The following is a 24,706-nucleotide window of genomic DNA, read 5'->3' on the forward strand; positions in this document are numbered from 1 at the left end:
CAATAATTTAAACCAAGGAGGATAGGTTATTAGATTGACGGACTTAAGCTATAAAGATCTAATCAATATGGACAAGTTGTTCTTCATCCGGTATTATAAAATTCGGCTTTGATCGTCATGGATCTTTAGTGTCGCATGCGCACGGATTTTGATCTTTTGCTTCTCTGTATTTCCATAAAGGAGAAGCATATCTTTTGTGGAGTAATCCAGTATCAAGTCCATCATTTGGTACTTGTAATCCATCGCCCAAATACTAGGCATAAGCGGCAACAAAAGGACCGCAATTCCTGCATTTTAAAAAAAAATAGATAATCCATATCTTGCAATTCATACAAGCGTTGTGAAATTTATAAACTAAAACTAAATTATGACACTTATACTTCCAGGATACCAATGGTTTGTTGTTCAATTCCTTCAACATATTGTACATCAAATGGATTATCCATTTTATCCCGGTATGCTTCAATCGTTGACCAATCAGTACGAACCTTTTGGTCCAAAAAGACACTTATATCAAGGTAAGTAGGCAATATTTTAGCCAATTTTTGTATCTCAGACGAAGGCCTGAAACGTCTCCTTCACAACATCGAGTCATAAACGAGGATGCACCTTTCTTTTAGAACGACGACGGCCAAAACCCAATGGAATTCATCACCATAATTGATTGAGATGTACACTTCATCGACCAAATGCAAAGGTAAGCCAGCCGGAATGCTAAAACCTTTGATGATGTTGATTAAACATTCCTCATTTCAGGAAACTTTCGGCTGTTGTTGACAATACCTATCGTAGGCATTATTGATGTAAACTTTGTACAAATAATTGCCTGTCATGTGTCTGTATTATTCTTGTATTTGCAACTTGGACTTCTTTCGGAGGTAGCAAAAAATGACATCAATTGCTGCACAAATTACCAATCATTTCAGATCACGTAATGAAAAAATTAATACGCAGATGCAATTAAATAAAGTATTAATTAATAGTAATATATATGGCATTTAAACCTCATCATTCCAGCAAGTTTGGGGCTGTGACATCAAATAGAACAAATTCTTCATCCCGAGGTGTGCAACAACAAAGTCGAACATATCAAAACCAAGACTCGATTCATTCACTTTGTAGCGTTCGCCATTTTATTTTTTACATGGTGATTTATATGTGTTAATATCACGTTCTTACAACAAGAATCGTATAAACCAATATCTTTTAAAATTGATTTATGTACCTACCGGCATGATGCTTTAATAGCCCATCAACAATCCATTTTGAATAGTCGTTGATCAACTGTATTAGTTTTTTTTGGAGCCTCATCCGAGATGTTGAACCCTTCAAATGGGTAAATCATCCGTTCTCCGAAACTGATGGGCTCCACTTTTTTTTCTTCTTTGGAAGAAGTTGATGGATTATAAACTGTAATATTATGCTCTTTGGTAATAGCTTCTATCGTGATATCCATCTAGAAAGCTAGAATTGTCAATGCTAATTACAGATATACAACAAATTGTCCATCTATAACAATAGATGGATCAACTTTTGGGACGAATTCGAACAGGTAAATTAGAGCAGTACAATAATTTCGAACAGATGATTCATCTGTTGTAACATAAGACTCATCTATCGCAACAGATAATGCATTTGATGCAATAGGTTAGACAACAATTATAACAAATGTATATATCTTTTTGATAATTTTCAGCAGATGTATCATCTGTTTAAAACAAATATGTGCCTATTTTTTTGTTGGAATAGGTGACGTACATTCACCTTCTTTGGCTTATGCTGCTATTCTATGAACCTTGCACACTGAACATCGATGCAAGAGAAAGACAGAGGTGTTGCAATTTTGCTTTTTTCTATGCTTGATGATGCCTTGAAAGTATCTTTCCTTCTCCTCTTAGCCGCCTTGATCTCTAGTGGAGTGTATGGATATAAAATCCTCTTTGATGGAATGACACCCCTCTTAGATGTCATTTTCTTTACAAAAGCAGTTAGTGCATTAATAGCATTAATCACTCCATCGTGTTTCTCCTTACAGTCTTGACATTTTCATGCGGAACATTCGCTAGATGTGGCAAAATCTGTACAACCAGTATGATCATGATCATAATGGCTTGTTGTTTCAAAAATGGTAAGAGGAGCATCATTATCCCCAACAGCAGCACCATTACCACTACCATTACCACTACGACTACCATCATCAACAGCAACAAATTCACCCTCCAAAATTATTTTTCTTGTGATGGTTGTTACTTCAAACAATTCCATTTTTATTCCATCAATGACCTTAGGATCCGGTAAAGTTTGCACAGACCGTAATATAAGAAAAAATGGCATCTTCAACTCTTGGTTGGTCGGAACAAGCCATGATTGAATAATCTAAAATAAATTGTTACATATATTAGAATGATGATAAAATCATTTAAAATAATAATTAATTAAAATAAAAACTTGATTAGAATTGGACTCACTGCTTCCTTGGGGGGATTGAAAAGATCAAGAAATTTTGCATTTCTATCGATTTGGCCGACAAACATCTCAGGATTCTTGGACAGAAAACTTCTTCCTGGTAGTTTACTTGTTGTCTCAAATAAGGAATGGCCTCAAATGCCCAAGTCTATAACATAACGCTAATAAATCAAAAGCATTATTAAATAAAAAAATGATAAATCATATCATGATAAAAGAAATATTTACCATGAAGGCCCATGAAAAGCCATATAAGTTGACTGTCTTTGCCATCAATGGAGTCAACAAATATTGGACAGTTATTTTGAAGCTTTCATAACCCCAAGGATAGCAGTTAAATGCCTCAAGATCCTTGGAGAGATTTATTAAATCGGGGCTTATGTTATTGTTAATGCCTCTCGCCCAAAGAATATTATGTACAAATCAAACCAAACACAATGATTGCTTGTGCTTCTTTGAGAGTTCTTTACCTTTTAATGATTCTATAAATTTTTTGTTTTTGAAGCTTAGACCAATAATGGACACCAGGTCCTCACGATCACTCGAATTTTCTTTGCCTTTTTTGAGTGTGCGGGATGCTTTCTTTTGGGTCAGAGTAGGTATAACTTAAGAAAGAAAAGGAGGAAAATATTTTAGTCCGGTAACTATGGCAAACTCCTTTCAACCAAAACAAACAGGCATGCCACATTAATTTATCCACACGTCATCCATCTTGTCTTTGTTTTCATACATAAACCTACACTTGAGAAGATTATATACCATTTTCATTTGGAAATGAGCATTTTTGTCCTCTGGTAAATCAAGATATCGCCCAAAGTAGCTTTTCCTGAAATAAGCATCCAATTTTTGTTCTCAGAGTATTTTTTTGAAGGCGTTGAAAGATTTTCCCATGACTGACTTAACCACGAAATCATCCGTTAAATCTGTGGCACCATCACACTATATTCTCACAAGATAACGATCAATATTGAAGGTTTTGACCAACTCTTCGGCGGAAGGTTTATTAGCATTTGGATCATCTCTTTTGAGGCATTTTTATTCCCCGTGTTCATTATCTTATGCTCCTGATTGAGATAATGCTTGTAAAGCAAGCTCATAGAGCGGTGGATGTAGTCGAGCTGCTATACTTGTTCCTTTTCTTGGACTTGATTCAGTTTCTTTTCTTTTTGGAGCCGTATTATCTTAAATTAACAGGAACATAAAATAGATTATAATTGATTAATGCATCATTAAAAAAGGATAACAGTAAATCTAACATGCACAACGGTAAAAAAAATAATTCCAACAGACAACATATTTGTTGCATCAGGTATGTTATCTGTTGCAACATATAACCGACCTATTGCAATGAATGAGTAAACTGTTGGAAATAATAAAAACAGATCTCTAATCTGTCCAACCTGAATGCAATGGATGAGTAAACCATTGGAAATAATAAAAATAGATCACTAATCTATTGCACCAGGTATGTTATCTGATGCAACATATAACTAATCATTGCAACAGATGAGTAAACCATTGAAAACCATAAAACAGATCACTAATCTATTGCACCAGGTATTTTATTTGATGCAATATATAACCAACCTATTGTAATGAATGAGTAATCCGTTGGAAACCATAAAAACATATCACTAATCTATTGCACCAAGTTTGTTATTTGTTGCAACATATAAATGACCTGTTGCAATCATTGGAAATAATAAAAATAGATCACTGATTTATTGCACCAGGTATTTTATCTATTGCAATATATAACTGACCTATTACAACGATGAGTAAACCTTTAGAGAGAATAAAAATAGATCATTGAACTATTGAAACATATCACTCATCTGTTGGAAAATGAGTTATCTGTTGGATCAATATTATTATATTTCTTCCAAATAGGATCATAAAAATAGATCATTAATTTGTTACACCAGGTTTGTTATCTGTTGCAACATATAAATGACATGTTGCAATGGATGAGTAATTCATTGGAAACAATAAAAATAGATCACTAATCTGTTGCACCAGGTATGCTATCTGATGCAACATATAACCAACCATTGCAACAGATGAGTGATCAATGTTATTATATTTCTTCCAAATAGGATCATAAAAACAGATCATTAATTTGTTGCACCAGGTTTGTTATCTGTTGCAACATATAAATGACATGTTGCAATAGATGAGTAATTCATTGGAAACAATAAAAATAGATCACTAATCTGTTGCACCAGGTATGCTATCTGATGCAACATATAACCAACCATTGCAACAGATGAGTAAACCGTTAGAAACTATAAAACAGATCACTAATCTATTGCACCAGGTATTTTATCTGATGCAACATATAACCAGCCTATTGTAACGAATGAGTAATTCGTTGAAAACTATAAAAACATATCACTAATCTATTGCACCAGTTTGTTATCTGTTGAAATATACAAATGACCTGTTATAAAGGATGAGTAATCCATTGGAAGCAATAAAAATAGATCACTGATCTATTACACCAGGTAACTGACCTGTTGCAACGATGAGTTAACCTTTGGAGAGAATAAAAACAAATCACTGAACTGTTTAAACATATCACTCATCTGTTGGAAAATGAGTTATCTATTGGATCAATATTGTTTAGATTTCTTTCAAATAGGACCATAAAAATAGATCACTAATCTATTGCACCGGGATTTTTATCTGTTGCAACATATAAATGACCTATTACAACGGATGAGTAATCCGTTAGAAACAATAAAAACAGATCACTAATCTGTTGCACCAGGTACTCTATCTGTTGTAACATATAACTGACCTATTGCAACGAATGATTAAACCTTTGGAGAGAAAAAAAATAGATCACTGAACTGTTGAAACATATCACTCATCTGTTGGATAAATATTACTTAGATTTCTTCCAAACAGAAGAGTCGTCTATCGTAATAGATGAATGATCTGTTAGATTATTCATTTGTTGCATCAATTTTTATAGTTGCATCAGATTTTAATTGCATCAGATATTAAATCTGTTGCATCAGATGTCTTCATCTGTTGTACCATATGTTTCAGTTGTTTCAACACTATTTTTTTCAAGACAAATAACAAATCAACCCAATAACACCAATACATCACACATTCACACACACAGAGAACATCAACTGTGAACAAAAATCACCAACAGTACGACAACAAAAAGAAAAAATACCAGAAATTAGAGTTGTATTCAGTCCATATTTTAATACTAGAAGAGTAGTTGACTCAAGTTCCTCTGTTTCTTCATAATTTTTTACCTGTGAACAAGGAAACGGGGCAACGAAGAACTCAAAGTTGTTGTCGCTGGAGAAGTTTTCATGTCGATTGATGGTTGAAAGTCGAAAGGAAACTCGGCTGACTATTTTTCGCAGGAGATTGAAAGGAGAATTTTACAGAACTGTTGGTTGTGAGAGAGTTGAGAGAAGCTGTCGAGAGAGAGAGAGAGGAGAAATATTGATTGATTTGGATTGAAGAGGGCTGTGAGTTAGGTTGATTTGTATTTTTGAAAAGATTAGAAAGTTTTAAAAATATTAATCAACTCCACATTTAACTTAATCAAGTTTTCAAATGATGTTTGACCCTTTAAGTTTGTTAATGTCACCAATCCTTCATTCAAGATTTAAAAGACACCTTTCCTTCAATTTTCTCATGTTACTGTATCTCTTCTCCGTCCCATTATAATTTATGTGACACTAATATAATTTCGATAGTCAATCAAATGTTTTATGTTGACATATCATTTTGTGTATATTTTACCCTTTTTATGAAATATTAATATTTCTTTAATGCTTAGATGACCATAAAAATTAATTAGGGTGATATAATAAAATCACGATTGAAACAATGAAGCAAACATGTCTTAAATGACTTATAACAACTAACTAGAAGTGACAAAATAAAATTACTATTAAATATACTTGTGAAAAAAAATTTAAATGGGTCTCATATAAGTCATCAAGTTAATTTAAAACATCAAGAGCTAATTTATCATGTTATGTCTAATTTATCTTTTTATTAAATATTATTAATTTTTAATACTTAAATGACTTATAATAATTAATTAGGATTGATATAGTAATATTACGATTGAAGCAGCTAAAGAAGGCAACACAAAATATCAAGAATTAATTTATTAATTTTTTTATTTTATTTTAATTAAATATATTAAATTTTTAATACTTAAATTATTTATAATAATTAATTAGGGATAAAATAGTAAAATTACAATTGAAATAACTGAAGCAGGTAGCACAAACAGGCAAGTCCAAGAGCTGCTTATCCCCTTTAGTAAAACCCACATAAGCTATGCTTTGGGTTGATTGTAGCCAATAAAGAATCGAAGATGATATTTTTATTTTATTCAATAGCTATTCAATATTAATATGATTAGTTTATGTTTTAAATTTCATGAATTTTTAACTGAATATATTGTGTAAAAAAAAATTAAGAGGGTTATTGTAGAAATATGCTTTGGTAATTATATTTAATCTACTCAAGAAAATAATATTACAATACCTTTTTAAATGCTGACCGCGCACATGTGCAGGTATGATTACTATGTTTTCAAAATGTGGTCTCATATCAGAGAAGCAGAGCCACAATCAATGAAAGAGCAATAATTAATCTTCATTTATGTGATGCCTTGTTTCATAAAAATAAATAAACACGTTTTTTCCGTAATGTATATGACTTTATAACTAATTAAGACAAAAAATGAAATTAAAAGAGCTTAAACTAACCAAAAAAGAACCAAGGAAAATAAGTAGGAGTGTATTCTACCAAAGAAAAAGTATGGCTACAGCCAATTAATTAATGACAATTCAGCTTAACTGAGCCTTTCTTATTTGGGGGAGAGTGGAACCTGAAAAAGCACTAAAATAGCTAGAAAAGGGCAGGACATTTTTGACAACTAATTTGATGTGTAACAAAGTAAAAGGATATGAGAGTGTAAATAATTTGCATCGGTGGGCATGTAGATACTTTTTCCTTATAGCTTAAATCACCACTGAGCTAGCGCACAAATTCACAAATGACCTTCAGATTCGATGGGAAGGTATATAGCACAAGCATTTCGAGTCTTTGGCCCAACACTAAATTTTGAGTTAAGCCCTTTTCGTTGATTTGTCAAGGACGGAATAAAGTTTTACAAATAGATACTATTTTTTGATTTCTGTAATAGCCATTTTCATTGGTGCTTTAAATTTCATAATCAAAATTTCAAGACATGAAAATTTTATAATAATATTCTTTTAAAAATAGATAAATTGAAAAGTGATCAGTTAACGTGATTTCTATAAAGAAATGAGCAGAGCTTAGAGTTGATAACTTGCAAATAAAGAAGGAAGCATGCAGACAAAAAAGGTTGGGGGAAGAATCATCAATTAATAGTATCCATTTATGTGTCATAATAACATGACACTTATAAAAATAAGAATCAATGAAAAAATAAGAAGAAAAATAACACTGCAAGTAAAAGAGTGTAATACGTACTAATAACATTTGTTCAGAGCCCCGCAGTGAATGGCACACCAGTAGAAGGCAACCACGCCTGGCCAGCTATAAGGCTTGCAACAGTATACTTGGAAGCAACTTTGCCATTCTTTATGACATGATAACCAGGCCATTTCACCCTATACCTTGTCGAAGCTGCTGGTCCAATATTACCATATTCCGCGTAATACAATGTACTCAAAGCAAAATTAGAATCTAACCAAGTCAACCAACCTGCTCGATTAACTAAAGTGTCTAAATAAGTCTTCATGATAACCGTTCTTGAATATTGTTGCCACGGACGTCCCAAATACGTTTGAAACGACCCAATTACTGGCCGAAGATCTGGTGCTGCCATAATGCGAGAGTTGTGAATTGAAATGGCCGTGTTCTGAAAAGGATCATTTCTTCCTTGTGCTGTGATCACGTTCACTTGACCCCATAAAGGTTTTCGGACGTAAATTATGCAATTCTGGAAAACAACTGCGGCGTTGCCGAAGATGAAGTCTATGGTGCCGTAGATATAACATGATTTGTAGAATTGCCGTTGAGATTGGACAAAGAGGGTATCTTGGTAGCCTTCAAAACCACAAGAGTAGAACACTGAAAGATCTGATGCTGATCGCAGAGCTACTGCTTGGCCGTTTTGTGGCCCTGCTGTGTTTCGGAATGTGATGCCTCGAGCGATGAATCCAATCCCATCCACCCCTAAAACACATCACCACTTCAAATTATTCCAAAATCAACTATAAAGACTTTTAGGAAGTGCGGGTTGATTATTTGTACAAGAGTATAACCTACTTGATGTTCTAAGAAGTTAAATTTAACTATTAATGCTTAAAAAAGAAGTTACACAATCGTGGGATTAGATTTGTAATTTAATGGTTAGCATAACCCCAAATCAAATACTAGTACTTAGCTTACAAAAGGTAGAGTTGATATCTCAAATGTAACTTAATTTTGACAATTTATCTAGCAAAGTCACTAAATTTTATTTTGTATCAATAAAATCACTCAACTTATGTCTTTATATCAATAAAATTACTCGGCTAAATTTATCGCTAAAAAAATGACATGGCACAATAAATTATTAATTCTTTAATGGAAAAGGCTCAAAAATACCCTTGAACTATCTGAAATAGCTCAAAAATACCCCTCGTTAGATTTTTGGCTCAAAAATACCCCTCCGTTAAATATTTGGCTAAAAAATACCCCTCCCTTTAACGGAATTCGGAAAAGGGTCAAAAATAACCCTGAACTATCTGAAATGGATCAAAAATACCCCTCGTTAGTTTTTTGGCTCAAAAATACTCCTCTGTTAAATATTTGGCTCAAAAATACCCCTCCCCTTAACGAAATTTCACCAAGCATGTCACGTCGATAAAAAAAAACCATGTGGCTATGCCACATTACCATCCACATGTAAAATGTTAGTATTTTTTAATTATATGACATTCCTTTCTTCTTTATTTTTATATTTATTTTTTTGTAAAGCAGTTTTATTGATCTGGAAAAATATATGATTAGAAAAATAAAAAATTTCTAAAAACATTTAATTAAAATATAATAAATTAGTATTTTTCATTGGGTTTAATTTAACGTTTTTGAGATTTCTCGACATTGGGAAAATACTAATAAATTTTGTTAAAGGAGTATAAATTATTCAATTTTTTTCATTATATGATAAACTTTTCACTTAGATTATTAAAGATAATTATATCCATATTTTTCTACTGATTAAAATATATTAAATGTCATTTACTTTTCTGAAAGTGAAATTTTCAAAATATCTAAGAATACTTGATGATTAAACATAAAATTAGAAAACTATCAACATTCATTGAGTCCAGAAAAAATAAATCAACATCACTGAATATAATCTTTTTATTTAACTCCTTCATCAAGAAAAAAGGAATGTCATATAATTAAAAAAATACTAACATATTACATGTGGACGGTAATGTGACATAGTCACGTGATTTTTTTTTTTATCTAGGTGACATGCTTTGTGGAATTTCGTTAAGAGGAGGGATATTTTTTAGCCAAATATTTAACAGAGGGGTATTTTTTAGCCAAAAGACTAACGAGGGCATTTTTGATCCATTTCAGATAGTTCGGGGTATTTTTGATCCTTTTTCGAATTTCGTTAAGGGAAGGGGTATTTTTGAGCCAAAAAACTAACGAGGGTATTTTTAATCCATTTCAGATAATTCAGGGGTATTTTTGACCCTTTTCCGATTCTTTAATGATAAATAGCTTTGTTTTCATATGACTGCTCATAATTGTTCTGTAATTCCATCTTTAATGATGCAAATTCTTTTCATGTCTAGACTTGTAATGATTTGATATATATATTGTTCCTGAAATATGGAGATTTTTCGGATTTCTCTTTATTGGTTAGATGAAAATTTAAATATGAAGGAAAAATAACAAATTATTATCAAGGAATATAAAATTAACTAACCTACTTTATTTCACTAAAGGAGAAAAACGTTACTCTTGACAAAGTCAAATGAAAGGATGAACCTTTCCCGGTAAGTTTCCTTCTTTACACCTATTTCATTCTCAGATCTTACACATTTCTAAAATTATCTTCTTTCCTCGTCATTTTGTGTTCTTGATAGTATGTATTTTGTCGATGCCTGCTCTCTCTCTCCATTTCTTTGTAAGGAAAAACATCCATCATGATACATTGTAAGTTTTAAATATATAATGTATCATAATACTTGTCTCACTAATTAAGTTTGCCAGTAAAAGTTTCATAATAAATTTTCTTTAATTTTATTTATTTATGGGGTTCACATTTTGGTGACTTAAAAATATACTCCTAATTTATTTTGTCATGTTAAATTTTTTAATGATAAGTTTAGCAGAATCATTTTATTGATACAAAGGCCTAAGTTGAGTGATTTTATTGTTACAAAATAAAGTTCAATGACTTTGTTAGATAAATTCTCAAAGTTGAGTGATCTTTTGAGATATTAGTTTCAAAAGTTACGCTTTTATATTATTTGATTTTTTTTAGCGGAAAGTACCATCATACAATTTCTAATATAAAAACCTTATATAGTACCATATTTCTAATATAAAAACCTTATATAGTACATTATGCTTATTACTTTTAGTTGTGAATATGTCAACCCCGTTTCTCAATCTCAGCGAACGTGTTCATGGCAGAAAGATACCTTTTCTTTTAATCATTCGGAAAACTAAGATCTGACATGATAAATTACAGTATATTTTAGTAGTTAGAAAATGCAGATTGTTCCCCTTGAGAACAAGCCTAGGAATTGTTGCACGTGAAAGGAATTGAATGCAACAAAATGATCCGCCAAAATAGCATTGACATTTAGCTTTACTTCCACAGCCCCCACTTTTTTTTAATTATTAGTTAGAGTAGATTATGAGCCACCCGGTATATATTAAGGAGGTAATTCGCTTTGATATTTGGAAAAAATATGCTAAAATAGAGTTAACTAGCATTCCATCTAGAGGTCTTATTGCACTACTCAATCTCAGTGAACATGTTCACAGCAGAAAGATACGTGTTGTAAGAAATTAAAATCTGACATGAGAAGTTATACGGCATTTTTAGTAGTTTGAAATCAAATTGTTCCCTCTGAACAAGCCCTAAAGAATGATTTCACGTGACAGTTATTGAATGAAACAAAATGACCCCCTAAAGTAGCATTTGACCTTTAATTGTCAATCTAAATGGAATTCCTCTGTTTTTTTTTTTTTTTTTTTTTTTTTTTTTTTTTTTTTTTTTTTTTTTATTTTTTTTTTTTTTTTTTTTTTTTTTTTTTTTTTTTTTTTTTTTTTTTTTTTTTTTTTGTAGTTTTACTTAATTAATATTAATGAACTAGAAGTAGATGAGTTCTAGCCTTTGTAGTTGCTACCTTGTCAAAAAGTTCGTTGCATCATGCTTCTCTAAGTATGCATTAATCTGCGTAAATGCTGGAAAAACCTCAAAAAGAAATAGAGAGGGAGCTCGAGAGTAATTACCAACAGTTGCAGTACTGTAAGTTGTGAAACCAGCAGCAACACTGCGGCTGCCTATTATGATAGTGTTTCTCAAGCCATCACCAACTAACATGAACTTCCCCATAGTAGGACCTATCACAATATTTTCTTTATAAACACCCCTTTTGATATATATAACAATTCTCTGATTTCCAACTCTGGTCGACGCCGCATAATTTATTGCAGTCTGAATGGACCGAAATCGACCAGATTTATCTTTAGCCACCACATAATTGGCCCTCGTAGCCATCAAATCTATTGACGAGGTTTGCAACAACTTTCGTTCACTTGTTGTAAGCCAATTTGGAAATCCACCAACTTGCGTTGTATTTTCTGCCTCCAAGAACTCTCCATTTACAGCTAAACAGTTACTAATCAGCTGAGAAACGTTAGTGGATAAATTCGGCTGGAGGATGTTTGAAACATTAAGATCGTTTGATCCAGATAGACATGTTTCAATGTTAGTCAATGAGGCACTGAGCCAAGTTTGCGCATCAAAATCAGAAAAAGAATTTGAATTCGATTTGATGCCATCGAGACTACGGTTCAATTGGAGGATAGTGTCATCCATGAGCTTTTCACAATCCATCCATACTAACCTCTTGCGTTTTCCCCTGCAATGTTGGCTTACGTTCTTTGCGTGGTTCTGCACCTGAATGACATGATCCATGGCCACCTGGACCGTCATGGTCCGAAACTCGGATTTATTTTTAGGTATGGAACTGTTGGCATCACGGGACATGAAGTGAATACATGGATCAGGATGAGGAGTTTTACTACACCACCAGTTAATATCATGATCATTTGTTTCTTGATCATCCGTATTAGACAAGGATTGGTGTAGGAACAGAGAAAGAGAACAGAACATAAGGAGTAATGAATTGAACTTATGAGTTGACATTGTGTTATTAAGGTAAAGAGAGCAACTCGGAAATTAAAACATTTGACGTCAATAGAGTTAGTGACTTCTTATACTAGTAGCTAGATAATAAAAAGCAGAGAAACTGGAAGAGAAGTGCAATGTCAAATGACAGTTGGATTCTGAAATATTTAGGGTGGCAAATTCAAAATTATAAGAAAATGCAACTACCCAAATAATGAGAAATAAAATCTAAGTTTATATTCAAAATAGTGGAGTACTAAAGTCCTTACTTCATTTTGAGATCCTTGTTTTGTGGATCACTAAAACTGCACTCAATATTTAAATAGAGAGTGACTAATGTTATCTCTGGTTTCACGCTGAATTCATGGGGCTTAATTAATGTCACAATTCTTATAAACCATGTAGGTTGACCTTGTTGAGTTGCTTAACGTGATGATATGCATCATCACAATTTCAATTAAGATTCAAATTACGACATCTCATTGGCGCTAAACAAGAATTAATCAAGATGTACAATTTATTCTCACGAGCTGATAGCTGGAGGGTATATTTAACATATATAGAGTGGACACAAAGAAAGCCAATAACATGTTTCGAGGTCCGTACATGTGATGCTTTAACTTGATGCTCAAGTATTATAATGTGCAATTTAAGGAAGAAGATTAGCTACTACTATTCTCTCCTTAATCCCTTAGGCAGATGCCTAAACAGCTATTTCTCGGGGGATGCCCATGTGCTAATTAGTTCTTAGTACACAATTTTCCTTTTATTCGTTGTGAAATTCCAAATAATTTAGATGAAAAAGTTCTTAGTTCTCCAACCGTTCGATGATGTTCTAATCGACCAACTTGTGCAGTTTCTGTACATTCCTAATTCGACCGGGTTGCGCAGTGGAGGATTGATACCTAAGTGATGGACCAAGTTAAATTACTTGTTCCTTTCTACTATAATATGGAGTTATGAAGTGCAGTAAAGTAAGACGCCGTTTTTATGTGAAAAGCACCCGACTCACATGGGTGAAAAATCACGACCTACATCTTTGTAGGATTTGTCCCAAATTCACTAAAAGAAGTGAACCTCAACAAAATTCAATTACAAGAGTTACCACCTAGGAAGTAACTCCCATCCCTCAAACAACAACCTGTTGGAAAACTTTAAAGAATTCACCCAAGATCACATGTAAATCAATAGACAATGATGAATACTATAGAAGAATGGTTGGAACACTAACCTCGTTCCATTACAAGACTTAATAAAAAAGAACTTGATCTTCTAACCCTTGAAGAGTGTTTTTTTTGGTCTCTTTTCTGAGATGGAGAGAAAAGAGAGAACATTGTCTTCTGATTTAGGGACAATGTCTATTTAAGACTTTGAAGTGCCTTTGCAGGAAAGATGTCTTTTCTGGAAATGCGCCTTTTCTATTAGTTTCTGTCGAACTTTAGTAAAGGCTCATGAGTTTGCTATAATTCCAATTAAACTCATACTAATAGATATTTATTTTTAGGCTCAAAAACTTTAATAATGTATTGGATCATAAATTGGACTTCTTTAGAGATAACATATCTATATATAATATACTAATATTTGAGTCCACAAAATAGAAATTACTAACAATCTCCCACTTGAACCACATATATTTCTGAACAATCATACGTAGATGAAACTTTAGTGTACACAAACTTTTGCTATCTTGTTTAAATATCTCAAAATAATTTGATCCATCGATACTACCAGTATAGGAACAAAGCGGTCTTAGTAACATATATTCAAAATTAAATCCATCAATGATCATAAATATCAGCAATACCATTGACATAGATAAGATATGAAAATTACATGTACAATGATCTAAGTCATATCTATTTTCAAATAGTCCTACATCATGACTTTAATATTTCAAAATCACTTTCTTATACCTTATGCAAAACTGCAATCGAAAGTTAACATTTTTATTTTTCAAAGTTATCAATAAATACACGAAATTCATAAATTTCATAAAACTTGAGTCTGTACAGAAAATAAACTTTAACATATCAATAGCATAAATAAAACAACAAACTCCCATTTAAAATGACTCATCATCAAATTTGACAACACTCATATGAGACACACGCCCATGAGACACTTAAGGTAGTCAACCTTTCATGAACGGATCCATACTCATCGAGTTTAAACTAATATGCTCGAGCGATACAAGATAACTCAAAACTCTTTTCTTTACAACCAAAAACTTAATGTCTATGTTATTAGATGAATTTTGATTGTTCTTCGAGTATAAATCACCAGATTTATTATCATAATATTATGCCACTAACCATATTCATTTTGGTGATAATTTTTTTTAGCCATATTCCATTATTTGATGTTTCATAGCACTCCATAAATTTGGCTTCAATTATAGAGGAAGTTGTTAATGTTTGTTTCATAGAGCTCTTAATTTTTTTGACATTGAAACTTGTGTGGACTTAATAAATAGTAAACAAACCAACAAATCCACAAAAGGTACCAAAAGGAGTTCTCAATTGCTTGAGATCATACATACAGACATTTGTGGACCTTTTCTTACCCCTTGCTTGAATGGTGAAAGATATTTCATCTCATTTATGAATATTCAAGATATATGTATCTCTATCTTTTGTTTAATAAATCAGAAGTACTTGATACTTGTAAGGTTTTTAAAACAGAAGTAGAGAATCAAATTGGAGCTCAAATCAAAATTGTAAGGTCTGATAGAGGTGGAGAATATTATGGTAGGTACACAGAAAAGGGACAAGTTAAAGTTTTGTTTGCTTAGTTCCTCGAAAAAGATAGTATAATTGCATAATATACCATGCCAGAACTTCCACAACAAAATAGTATGGACGAAAGAAGGAACCATACATTAATGGACATGGTAAGAAGCATGATTAGCATATCAATTTTATCTTTATCCTCATAGAGTGAGGCCTTAAAAACTGTTGTGTATATTTTAAATTAAGTTATATCCAAGGCTACCCCCAAGACTCATTTTGAATTATTTAAAGGATAGAAACTTAGTTTAATCTACTTACACGTTTGGGGATGTCCAACTGAAGTGAGGATTTATAATCCATATTTAAAAAAGTTGGATGAACGAACAATAAGTGGTTTCTCTATAGGATATGTGGTTAACTCTAAAGGATATAGGTTTTTATTGTCCTTCTCATTCTTTTATAATTATTGAGGATATAAATGCTAAATTTCTTGAGGAACATGAAGTAAGTAGGAGTGGTTCAACTCAAGTGGTGAAACTAAAAAAGATAAGGAAACTACTTATGGTACCATTATATGCCAAAAACTTAAATGCAAATTAGTTAAATTCTCATGAATGAACTGAAGAGCAACAAGTTCAAGAGCCACCACTACTTGATGAGCCATATGAAGAACAACCCGTTTTACCTGAATCCATTATTGAAGGATCACCTAGACCGGTGGAAGTAAGAAGATCCTCAAGAGTTTGTAGATCAACAATTTCTAGTGACTATGGTTTATATCTTCAAGAGTATGATTATGATATTGAACTAAAAGATGATCCATGTTCATTTTCACAAGTCATGAGTGAAGAAAACTTCACACTTTGGTATGATGCCATGAAAGAAGAGATAGAATCAATGGCTAAAAATAAAGTCTGAAATCTCGTTGAATTACCAAAAAGTGCCTCTACTATAGGATCTAAATGGGTTTATAAAATCAAAATAAACTCATCTAGTAATGTTGAGCAACATAAAGCTCAACTTGTAACCAAGGGTTTTACTCAAAAAGAAGGTATTTATTACTATAAAACCTTCTCTCCTATGTCAAAGAAGGATTTATTAAGAATAATCATGGCATTGGTAGCTCATTTTGATTTAGAGCTACATCAAATAGATGTGAAAATGGATTTCTTGGATGGAGATCTTGAAGAAGCGGTATACATGTGTCAACCTAAAGGATTTAGTGATAAGAATGAAAGTCACCTTGTTTGGAAGTTGAATAAATGTATCTATGGACTAAAATAGGCTTCCCGCCAATGGTATATTAAGTTTCATAATGTTGTTTCTTCATTCGGATTTACGGAAAACATCATTGATCAATGTATATACCTTAAGATAAGTGGGAGTAAATATATTTTCTTAGTCCTATATGTGGATGAATTTTTACTTACTAGTAATGATTTGGAGTTGTTGCATAAGACGAAATAGTTTCTTATCTAAAATTTTGATATGAAGGATATGGGTGAAGCCTTATATTTCATTGGCATAGAGATTCACTAAGATAGGTCTCAACGATTGTTTGGACTATCTCAAAGATCCTACATTGAAAGAATATTGGAAATAACGGAATGAAAAATTATTCACCTATAGCAGCACCTATCACTAAAGGTGATAAATTCTCATTGAATCAATGCCCACAAAATGCATTGAAATAAGAGAAAATAAAAGGCAATCCATATGCTTTACTTATTGGGAGTCTTATGTATGCACAAGTATACACTAGACATGATATTTCCTTTGTAGTAAGAATGCTATGAAGCTACATCACAGGTGTTATGCTTGAAGAACTTTGCTTCAGGTTTTAAAGTTATCTATTATATTGCAAGACCATTAAAATTGTTTTATGATAATTCAGCTGCGATATTCTTTTCTAAGAATAATAAGCGTGGCAATCGAAGTAAGCATATCCACATAAAGTATTTGATGGTTAGAGATCATGTTAATAAACAAGATGTGAGTTTTGAACATGTTAGTACTACTTTGATGATTGCTGATCTTATGACTAAAGGTTTACCAACTAATGTTTTCAAGGATCCTGTGACCCTTATGGGACTTAGTAACTTATTGCAATCTTTCTATATTCTCTAATAATTTGTCTAGACATTATCGTTTTTATATACATGAACATGCACATTTTGATTTTCATGTTTTATAAAGTCATCATTGAAGCAAATAAAGTTGGACTCTGAATAACTTATATTAAGCTTATTTATAAAGTTGTTGGATACTTTATTTAGAACATATTGTACATCGTAATACATAAAAGGAAGTGTTTGATTAAGAGCACGACCTCCATGATTCTTGTAATAATAAAAGTGATAAAAGTGATTTTTGCATAACTATTAAGTCGAGTGAATATGTGTTTATGGCCATATTGTTTATTTTTACTCATAAAGGATTGTCTGATTTTGATATGTGGGTCAAGTGGGAGAATGTAAGAATATGACATATAATATTACATATTAATGACCCACATATTTTTTGTAAGAAATTTACCCTGTTTTCCAAGTAAAGTATTAAATCAGCCAGTTACTTTTTCTCCAAGTTATGTATATATGGTATTTCTTTGATGGCAAGAAATACCTATGAAAGTCCCTAGGGTTAAAGTTATTTTTCTAAGAGTCCGTAGCCTACCTATAATATGCCTGTGACTTCATCAGTCTGGCATACCTTTGATAGGCATAGGCTAGAAGATTCTTAGGTGTCTCTTCCCTCTTTTCTTTTTAAGATTTTTGATAAAGGTGATTCTTTACAGCACTTGAACAATAATGGCTGAAGGTACATTTTTATTTATTTTTTGCTGCATATTTGCTCTGTATGTGTGTTGAAATTCATTATAGTCATCTATAAAGTTAAAAAAATATTATTGAACATTCCACGAAGTCGTAGGAAATGGATCGCAAATGTCTATATGTGTCAACTCTAAAGGTTCTTTACTCCTATAAGCACCTCTTTTACTTATATTCATTTATTTTTCCTTCATATATTCTATTCAAACTTCAAAATATGATAAATCAAGGGAATTAAGAATTCCTCCTGACCTAAGAATTTGAATTCTTTGTTTAGAAATATGACCTCAATCACTTCTTTCATAACATTGATGAATTCTCATTTGTAAATATGCGCTTAGTACCAAAATTACTTGAATGTAGGTTTTCGTTGTTGCACAAGTCTTGTCTGTTTAATTTATATAACTTATCAATTAGAGTACTAGTTACAACAATTTTAGAATTCAAAGAAATACTACAAATTTCATTTTTAATAAAGCAATTGTATCCATATATGTCCAAACATAAAATAGAAATTAAAATCCATCGACATGATGGTACAATAAATATTTTTTTTAATTTCAATTAAAAATCAGTATCTAATAAAATTCTAAAGATACCATTAGCCTCCACAGCTGCTTTATTACCATTGTCAAACTACATGTATCTTCGACTATTTAGGTAATCTTGCATAGTGGCACTTATGTGAGTAGTTTCACCCATATCTATTCACCAAGTGTCACTAGGTACTATATCCAATTAACTTCTAACAAATAATATTAAGAAGTTTACCTTTCTTTTCATGTCAGTCAGCGCACTCAGAACATTCTTTCTTTCTGTGACCAAGTTTGCTACAAAGAAAACAGAATGACGTCCTTTTGATTGTATTTTGTTTAGTATTGATTCTTTTTCACATTCTTATAATGATTTAATCCCCAGAAGTAGATGTCAAATGAGAACTTTTAATCTGATCGTATTTAAGTCTATCCTCATCATGGACATATTGAGCTATAAGCTCATCCAAAGTCTAGTTCTTAAAGTTTATGCTATTAGATAAGAAAATATTATTCAAATTGGTAGATATAGAAGACACTATAAGAAAATAAATAATTCTCTCAATTAACCATCAAATAAATCATCTATATATGAAGATAATTAAATCAAATAAATAAATAAAAAGTAAATCAAAAACTATATTTATTACACACATATACATAAAAAAGTGGGATCATCTCAAGATACCAAACACAGCATTATCATTTAGTCTTCGGATAGAAATAATAACTTGTAAGTGGTACTCCTATACATAATTCATGAATATTGATTACTAAAACAGTCTAACAATACACCTTTATTTGGATGGACACATTACTAGCATGTATTATAGATGTATCACATATTCATAACTATCTGTAATTTAGTCAAAATAATCTCCTTTGGGATAATTATTTCGCATGGATAAAAACACATGCTTACATGTTTAAAGTAAATAAAATCAACACAATAGAGGTTACTTTGACAATATATTGATTCAGTCAACTCATTTTTAAACAAGAAGCACCAACAACATAATGTATAATATGAATAGAGGAAAAGATTATTATCTTGAATTTCATGCTAAGTCCAAAATATACAAGTATATCTAAATAACAAACATAACACGAAATAACTTATTTGTACTAGAATTATGTAAGTCTATATAACCCAAGCAAAGCAAACATGGTAATATTTTTTCTGAGGGACAAATAGAAGACAAGCCTCCAAGTCCCTCATGATTTGTTTCATATATAAAAGAAAACTAAAACAAAATTACCCAAAAAGATTCTTTAACCATTGCTTATTCCATTAAAAACAAATTGGAAAGGACAAAAAAAATCTACCACAAACAGCATGTTCTTTTGAACAAATGTTTCTTTAAAAGTTGGAAATTTTTTTACATAAAATCAAGATAACCTTGATAATAATAATTTCAAAATGTGACAATAGGTGGGAAAAACATGAAAGAAAATTTTTTTTACACAAAATTGTTTGTTCTTTGAAAGTGCCAAATCAGCAAATGAGAATAGGGGATATTTACAACTGCTCACCAAATCAAGACAATTAAATTTATTTCAAAATACTAATAAACAAACTAAATATCACGTCTAATGATCAAACAACACCTTGATTTTGATACCACTTATTGAAAAACTGTACAAGAATTCACCCAATATCAAATGTAATTAATTGACAATGATGAATACTATAGAAGAATGATTGGAACACTAACCTCATTCCATTGCACGACTTGACTAAAGGAAAACTTGATATTCTAAACCTTGAAGGGTGTTATGTTTTGTGTCTTTAACAGATGGAGAGAAAAGAGAGAATATCATCTTCTGATTTTGGGACCATGTCTATTTAAGTCTTTAAAGTACCTTTCATAAAAGGAGCCTTTTCGGGAAAGGTGCCTTTTCTGGAAAGTTGCCTTTTCGTGAAAGGTACCATTTCTATATGTTTTCATCAAACTTTAGAAGAGATCCATGAGTTTTCTATAATTTCAATTAAACTTATACTAATAGATATTTACTTTTAGGCCCAAAAAGTTTAATAATTTATTAGATTATAATTTGAGTTTCTTTAGAGATTGCATATCTATATATAATATATTAATATGTGATTCCATAAAATATTAATTACTAACATAAACTACACAGATCATTATGTCCTTCTTCAAGTTACCCTCAACTTAAAGCTGAGTTCCTGTATTATATTGTTTATCCCTAAATAATTGCTTCTAAAAAACTAAAATGGTCACAAATCGATCAATCCCCTAATACAAGAATTCTGGACTTGAAGATTAAAAAATAGCTAATTATGAAACCGTTCTTCAATTTGTTTTTTTATATTAGAAATACTTGGACAATAAGTCAGAAACCTCTTTGAATATGCTCTAGCTCATTTGCTTGAGTTGTGTCTTTTTTGTAACCTTCTTACATAGAAAACTTGCACATATATACTTTAACGTGATAGAAGGTCAGTTGATCATAAACATTTCACCAGATAAGACTTGACTTGTAGTAGTGTTTAAGATGGAGTCAGCTAATTCCTTTTTACATGTATGTTACTCTTGCCAGTTTATAGTCCTACTCTATTTGTCTTTTCTTTTATTGCCTCTTCTATAGACTTCAAGATCTTGTACTTCTATACTTCATTAAAATTCTTCTTTTTTCAGTAGTCCTGCCTTTATGGACTTTTGAATAGAACATGTGTCTGGCTTACCTGGTTTATTCATTTTCTTCATGCTTTAATTTAGTACAACTCATTATTTATTTAATCCAACATACTTTGTCTATCATCAAGACTCATTAAGTCCAAATCCTTTAATCTGTGAGAAACCTTATTGCTTTTTATTTTTGTGAGCCATGGGGTACTAAATTGATCAGTTAAATGACATAAAAATTGATTGGATTTACTAACTCAAACTTCATTATACTATTAGATCAATTAAAGACCTTTCCATGAGATTACCCCAACGAGAAGAAGCTGATGTCATTGGTAAACAATTTGCAAAGGTAAACATTAACTTCACACATAAAATAAAGTCATATTGCAAGAAAATACAGATAAAAATAAATAAAACCACAATAGTGATAAAAATAAAACCATATTGTTATGATACTGCTTTATCTCTCTCTTCTATAGTGCTTAGTGCATGTTAGCACAACCTGTGCTATCGGTGGAAACCATGGCTAGAGGGAGAGAAAGAGGACAAGGATGCCCAATAAAGAGGAAATCGTTTGCACTAGCAAAACCTGCATCAACAACTACGTCATGACATCAATCTTCAAGTCCAAAAACTCCTTGATGTACCCTCAAAATTAGTTAGGAACCCAATAAAAAATAATCTAAATACTAGACAAAATTGATATTTAAGACTTAATGAAATCATTAGAATTGTGAATAGATTTCATTATCAATGTATGTTAACCGAAATCAATTGTAAGCCATAAACTAGCAACTTCCCAACCAACTACTCTAAATACATTCGAACACTTTGAAACTCAAAACAAAGGTCCTACTAATCCAAAACTCATATTTCAGAGCTGACGACGCTGGCATAATTTTGATACGAGCTTAAGTTCTATGAATGTTGACTAAAGTCAACCATTTCTCCTCCAATCCTACCAAAATGAAAATCTCTCAAAATACTTAACCAACCATCTTAGGACCCATACAACCCATTTTTGTATATCATAAATACCATAAACAACTATTGATAAGAGATAAAATGATTAAAATACGTAAAAAGAGAAAAACAACCATGGCAGTTATTGCAAACATTGACATCTCTCTTAGAAAACCAAAAGGTAAAAAAATAATTTAAAAGAATCCATTGTAGACATCTTAGTTGAGATGATAAATATATGAGGAGTTTGCATTCAGACAATTACCAATCAAAGCGGGCAAAGTAGGAGGTGATAAGATTCAACTAAATGAACAAGATCCAACAAATATAAGAAGAGTAAATATATTTTTAGTAACTCTTGAATAGGTTGGATCCTTGAAGAAATAAATATTTTTTTAAGAACTCTTGAATAGGTTAGAGACTTTAAGGAATATGTTAAGTCCTTAGCTTTGATGATTGACAAACTATCATTTTGGGATCTGGTTCTTGAAGCTGATTTGATGCCAAAGATGCAACTACTCAGGGACTAGGTTTATCATGTCCACATCCTTTTCACTCGTCAGCAAATACAGCTAGAATAGTATGCTTCTAGAAGAAAAGTTGATTGCACCTTTTCCCCCCAAATAATTAAAAACATCCTAGGCTTTCTTATCTCTTATATATATATATATATATTATATCACTACAAGAAAAACTAAACTTTCATACTCTCAAAATATCAAAATATCTCTTAAAGCTATCAGATTCAAAGGCTCATTTTCCTAATAGAGACCTACTCAAACATTCTTAGTTTTTCAAACTCTTATTGTAATTGTGTCTTTGCTTTATGTTTATAGATATTGCCTACTGCTCGATTTCATTATTAGTGGGTGATTTCTTATTCAGTTCTTATCATTAAAGTATCATCTAGAGTTAGTTGACTAAAAACTAAAGTTAACTTGATTATTACTTCATTTAAAGTTAGCTGAGTCATTAGATACAATAGAGTTATTGTAATGGAGTTTATTGTAATAGAGTTATTACAAGTTGAAGAAGGGTTAAGAGTTTAATCCTTAAATCATGGAGTCTGTATTTAAGGTTGCTTGAGATTAGTGGAGTGGTTGGAAATCCTAAGAGGTAGGTTGTGATTTTTCTTTCTTGAGCAAGGAGTTTCGACATAAAAAATTATGTGTATGCGTTGTTCTTTTATGTTTACTTTACTTTTACTCTTATTCATAACTGTATATGATAGTTGGGAGTAGGTCCCTGGGCTGGTGGTCTATTCATGGAGTTCTATATTTGGTATCAGAGCAAGTTCTTCCTAAAAGGTTATCACTTAGGAGGGATCTTCTAACATGGTTGCACCTTCAAATCTAAAAGAGGGTCAATCAACTACCAGGCCACCCAGATGTAATGGTTAATATTATGGATGGTGGAAAACTCCTATAAATGAGTTCATCATGGATGAAGACTGTGAGTTGTAGAATGTTGTTGAATATGGTCCTTTTGTTCCCACAAAGGCTGTGAAAGTTGGTGAAGACAATTCAAATGCTCCTAAGACAAGTAAGGAATATAATAATGCTAACCGAAAGAAGATAGAGAAAAATTATAAAGCTAAGAAGCTCCTTGTTTGTGGAATTGGTTTGATGAATATAATAAGATCTCAGCTTGTGAGACAACTAAGGAAATCTAGGATTGCCTTCAAAATACTCACGGGGGAACTAGTCATGTCAAGGAATCAAAGGTAGGCATGTTTACTATATAATATAAAGTCTTTCGTATGTAGGAAGGTGAGATTATTCAAGATATGCACACCAGGTTCACCACAATTATAAATGAACTCCATTGCTTGGGTGAGGATATCCGACTCACCAAACTGATTTGCAAAGTCCTCAGCATACTACCTAAGTTTTGGGAAAGAAAAGTAACCGCAATAATTGAAGCCAAGGACTTAAAGACCATGACTATGGATGAGTTGATAGGGAATCTCAAGACCTATGAACTTAAAAAACAATAATATAAAACCATAAGTGATCAGAATAAAGTAAAGTTTGTGTCTGACAAGTGTACAGTTATAAGTCTCAAGGATGGTAAGGTTATTCTACTGCATAGAGAGACAAGAACATGTATATTGTTGCTT

At 31.7% G+C, this 24,706-nt stretch overlaps 1 protein-coding gene across 1 annotated transcript; it reads right to left on the reverse strand.

Annotated features, from left to right (window-relative positions):
- Nucleotides 1–456: 456 nt before the first annotated feature.
- Nucleotides 457–13,023, reverse strand: LOC107866220 (probable pectinesterase/pectinesterase inhibitor 59). The gene is made up of 3 exons (XM_016712372.2): nucleotides 11,980–13,023; nucleotides 7,975–8,682; nucleotides 457–901 (listed from the first exon to the last, which is right to left on the reverse strand). Exons 1-2 carry the CDS (start codon nucleotides 12,896–12,898, stop codon nucleotides 7,988–7,990), a joined length of 1,614 nt encoding a protein of 537 aa, XP_016567858.1. The 5' UTR covers nucleotides 12,899–13,023; the 3' UTR covers nucleotides 457–901; nucleotides 7,975–7,987.
- Between the last annotated feature and the right edge of the window lie 11,683 nt (nucleotides 13,024–24,706).

Source organism: Capsicum annuum, chromosome 3 (genome assembly GCF_002878395.1).
Source record: "Capsicum annuum cultivar UCD-10X-F1 chromosome 3, UCD10Xv1.1, whole genome shotgun sequence".
Classification (NCBI taxonomy): domain Eukaryota; kingdom Viridiplantae; phylum Streptophyta; class Magnoliopsida; order Solanales; family Solanaceae; genus Capsicum; species Capsicum annuum.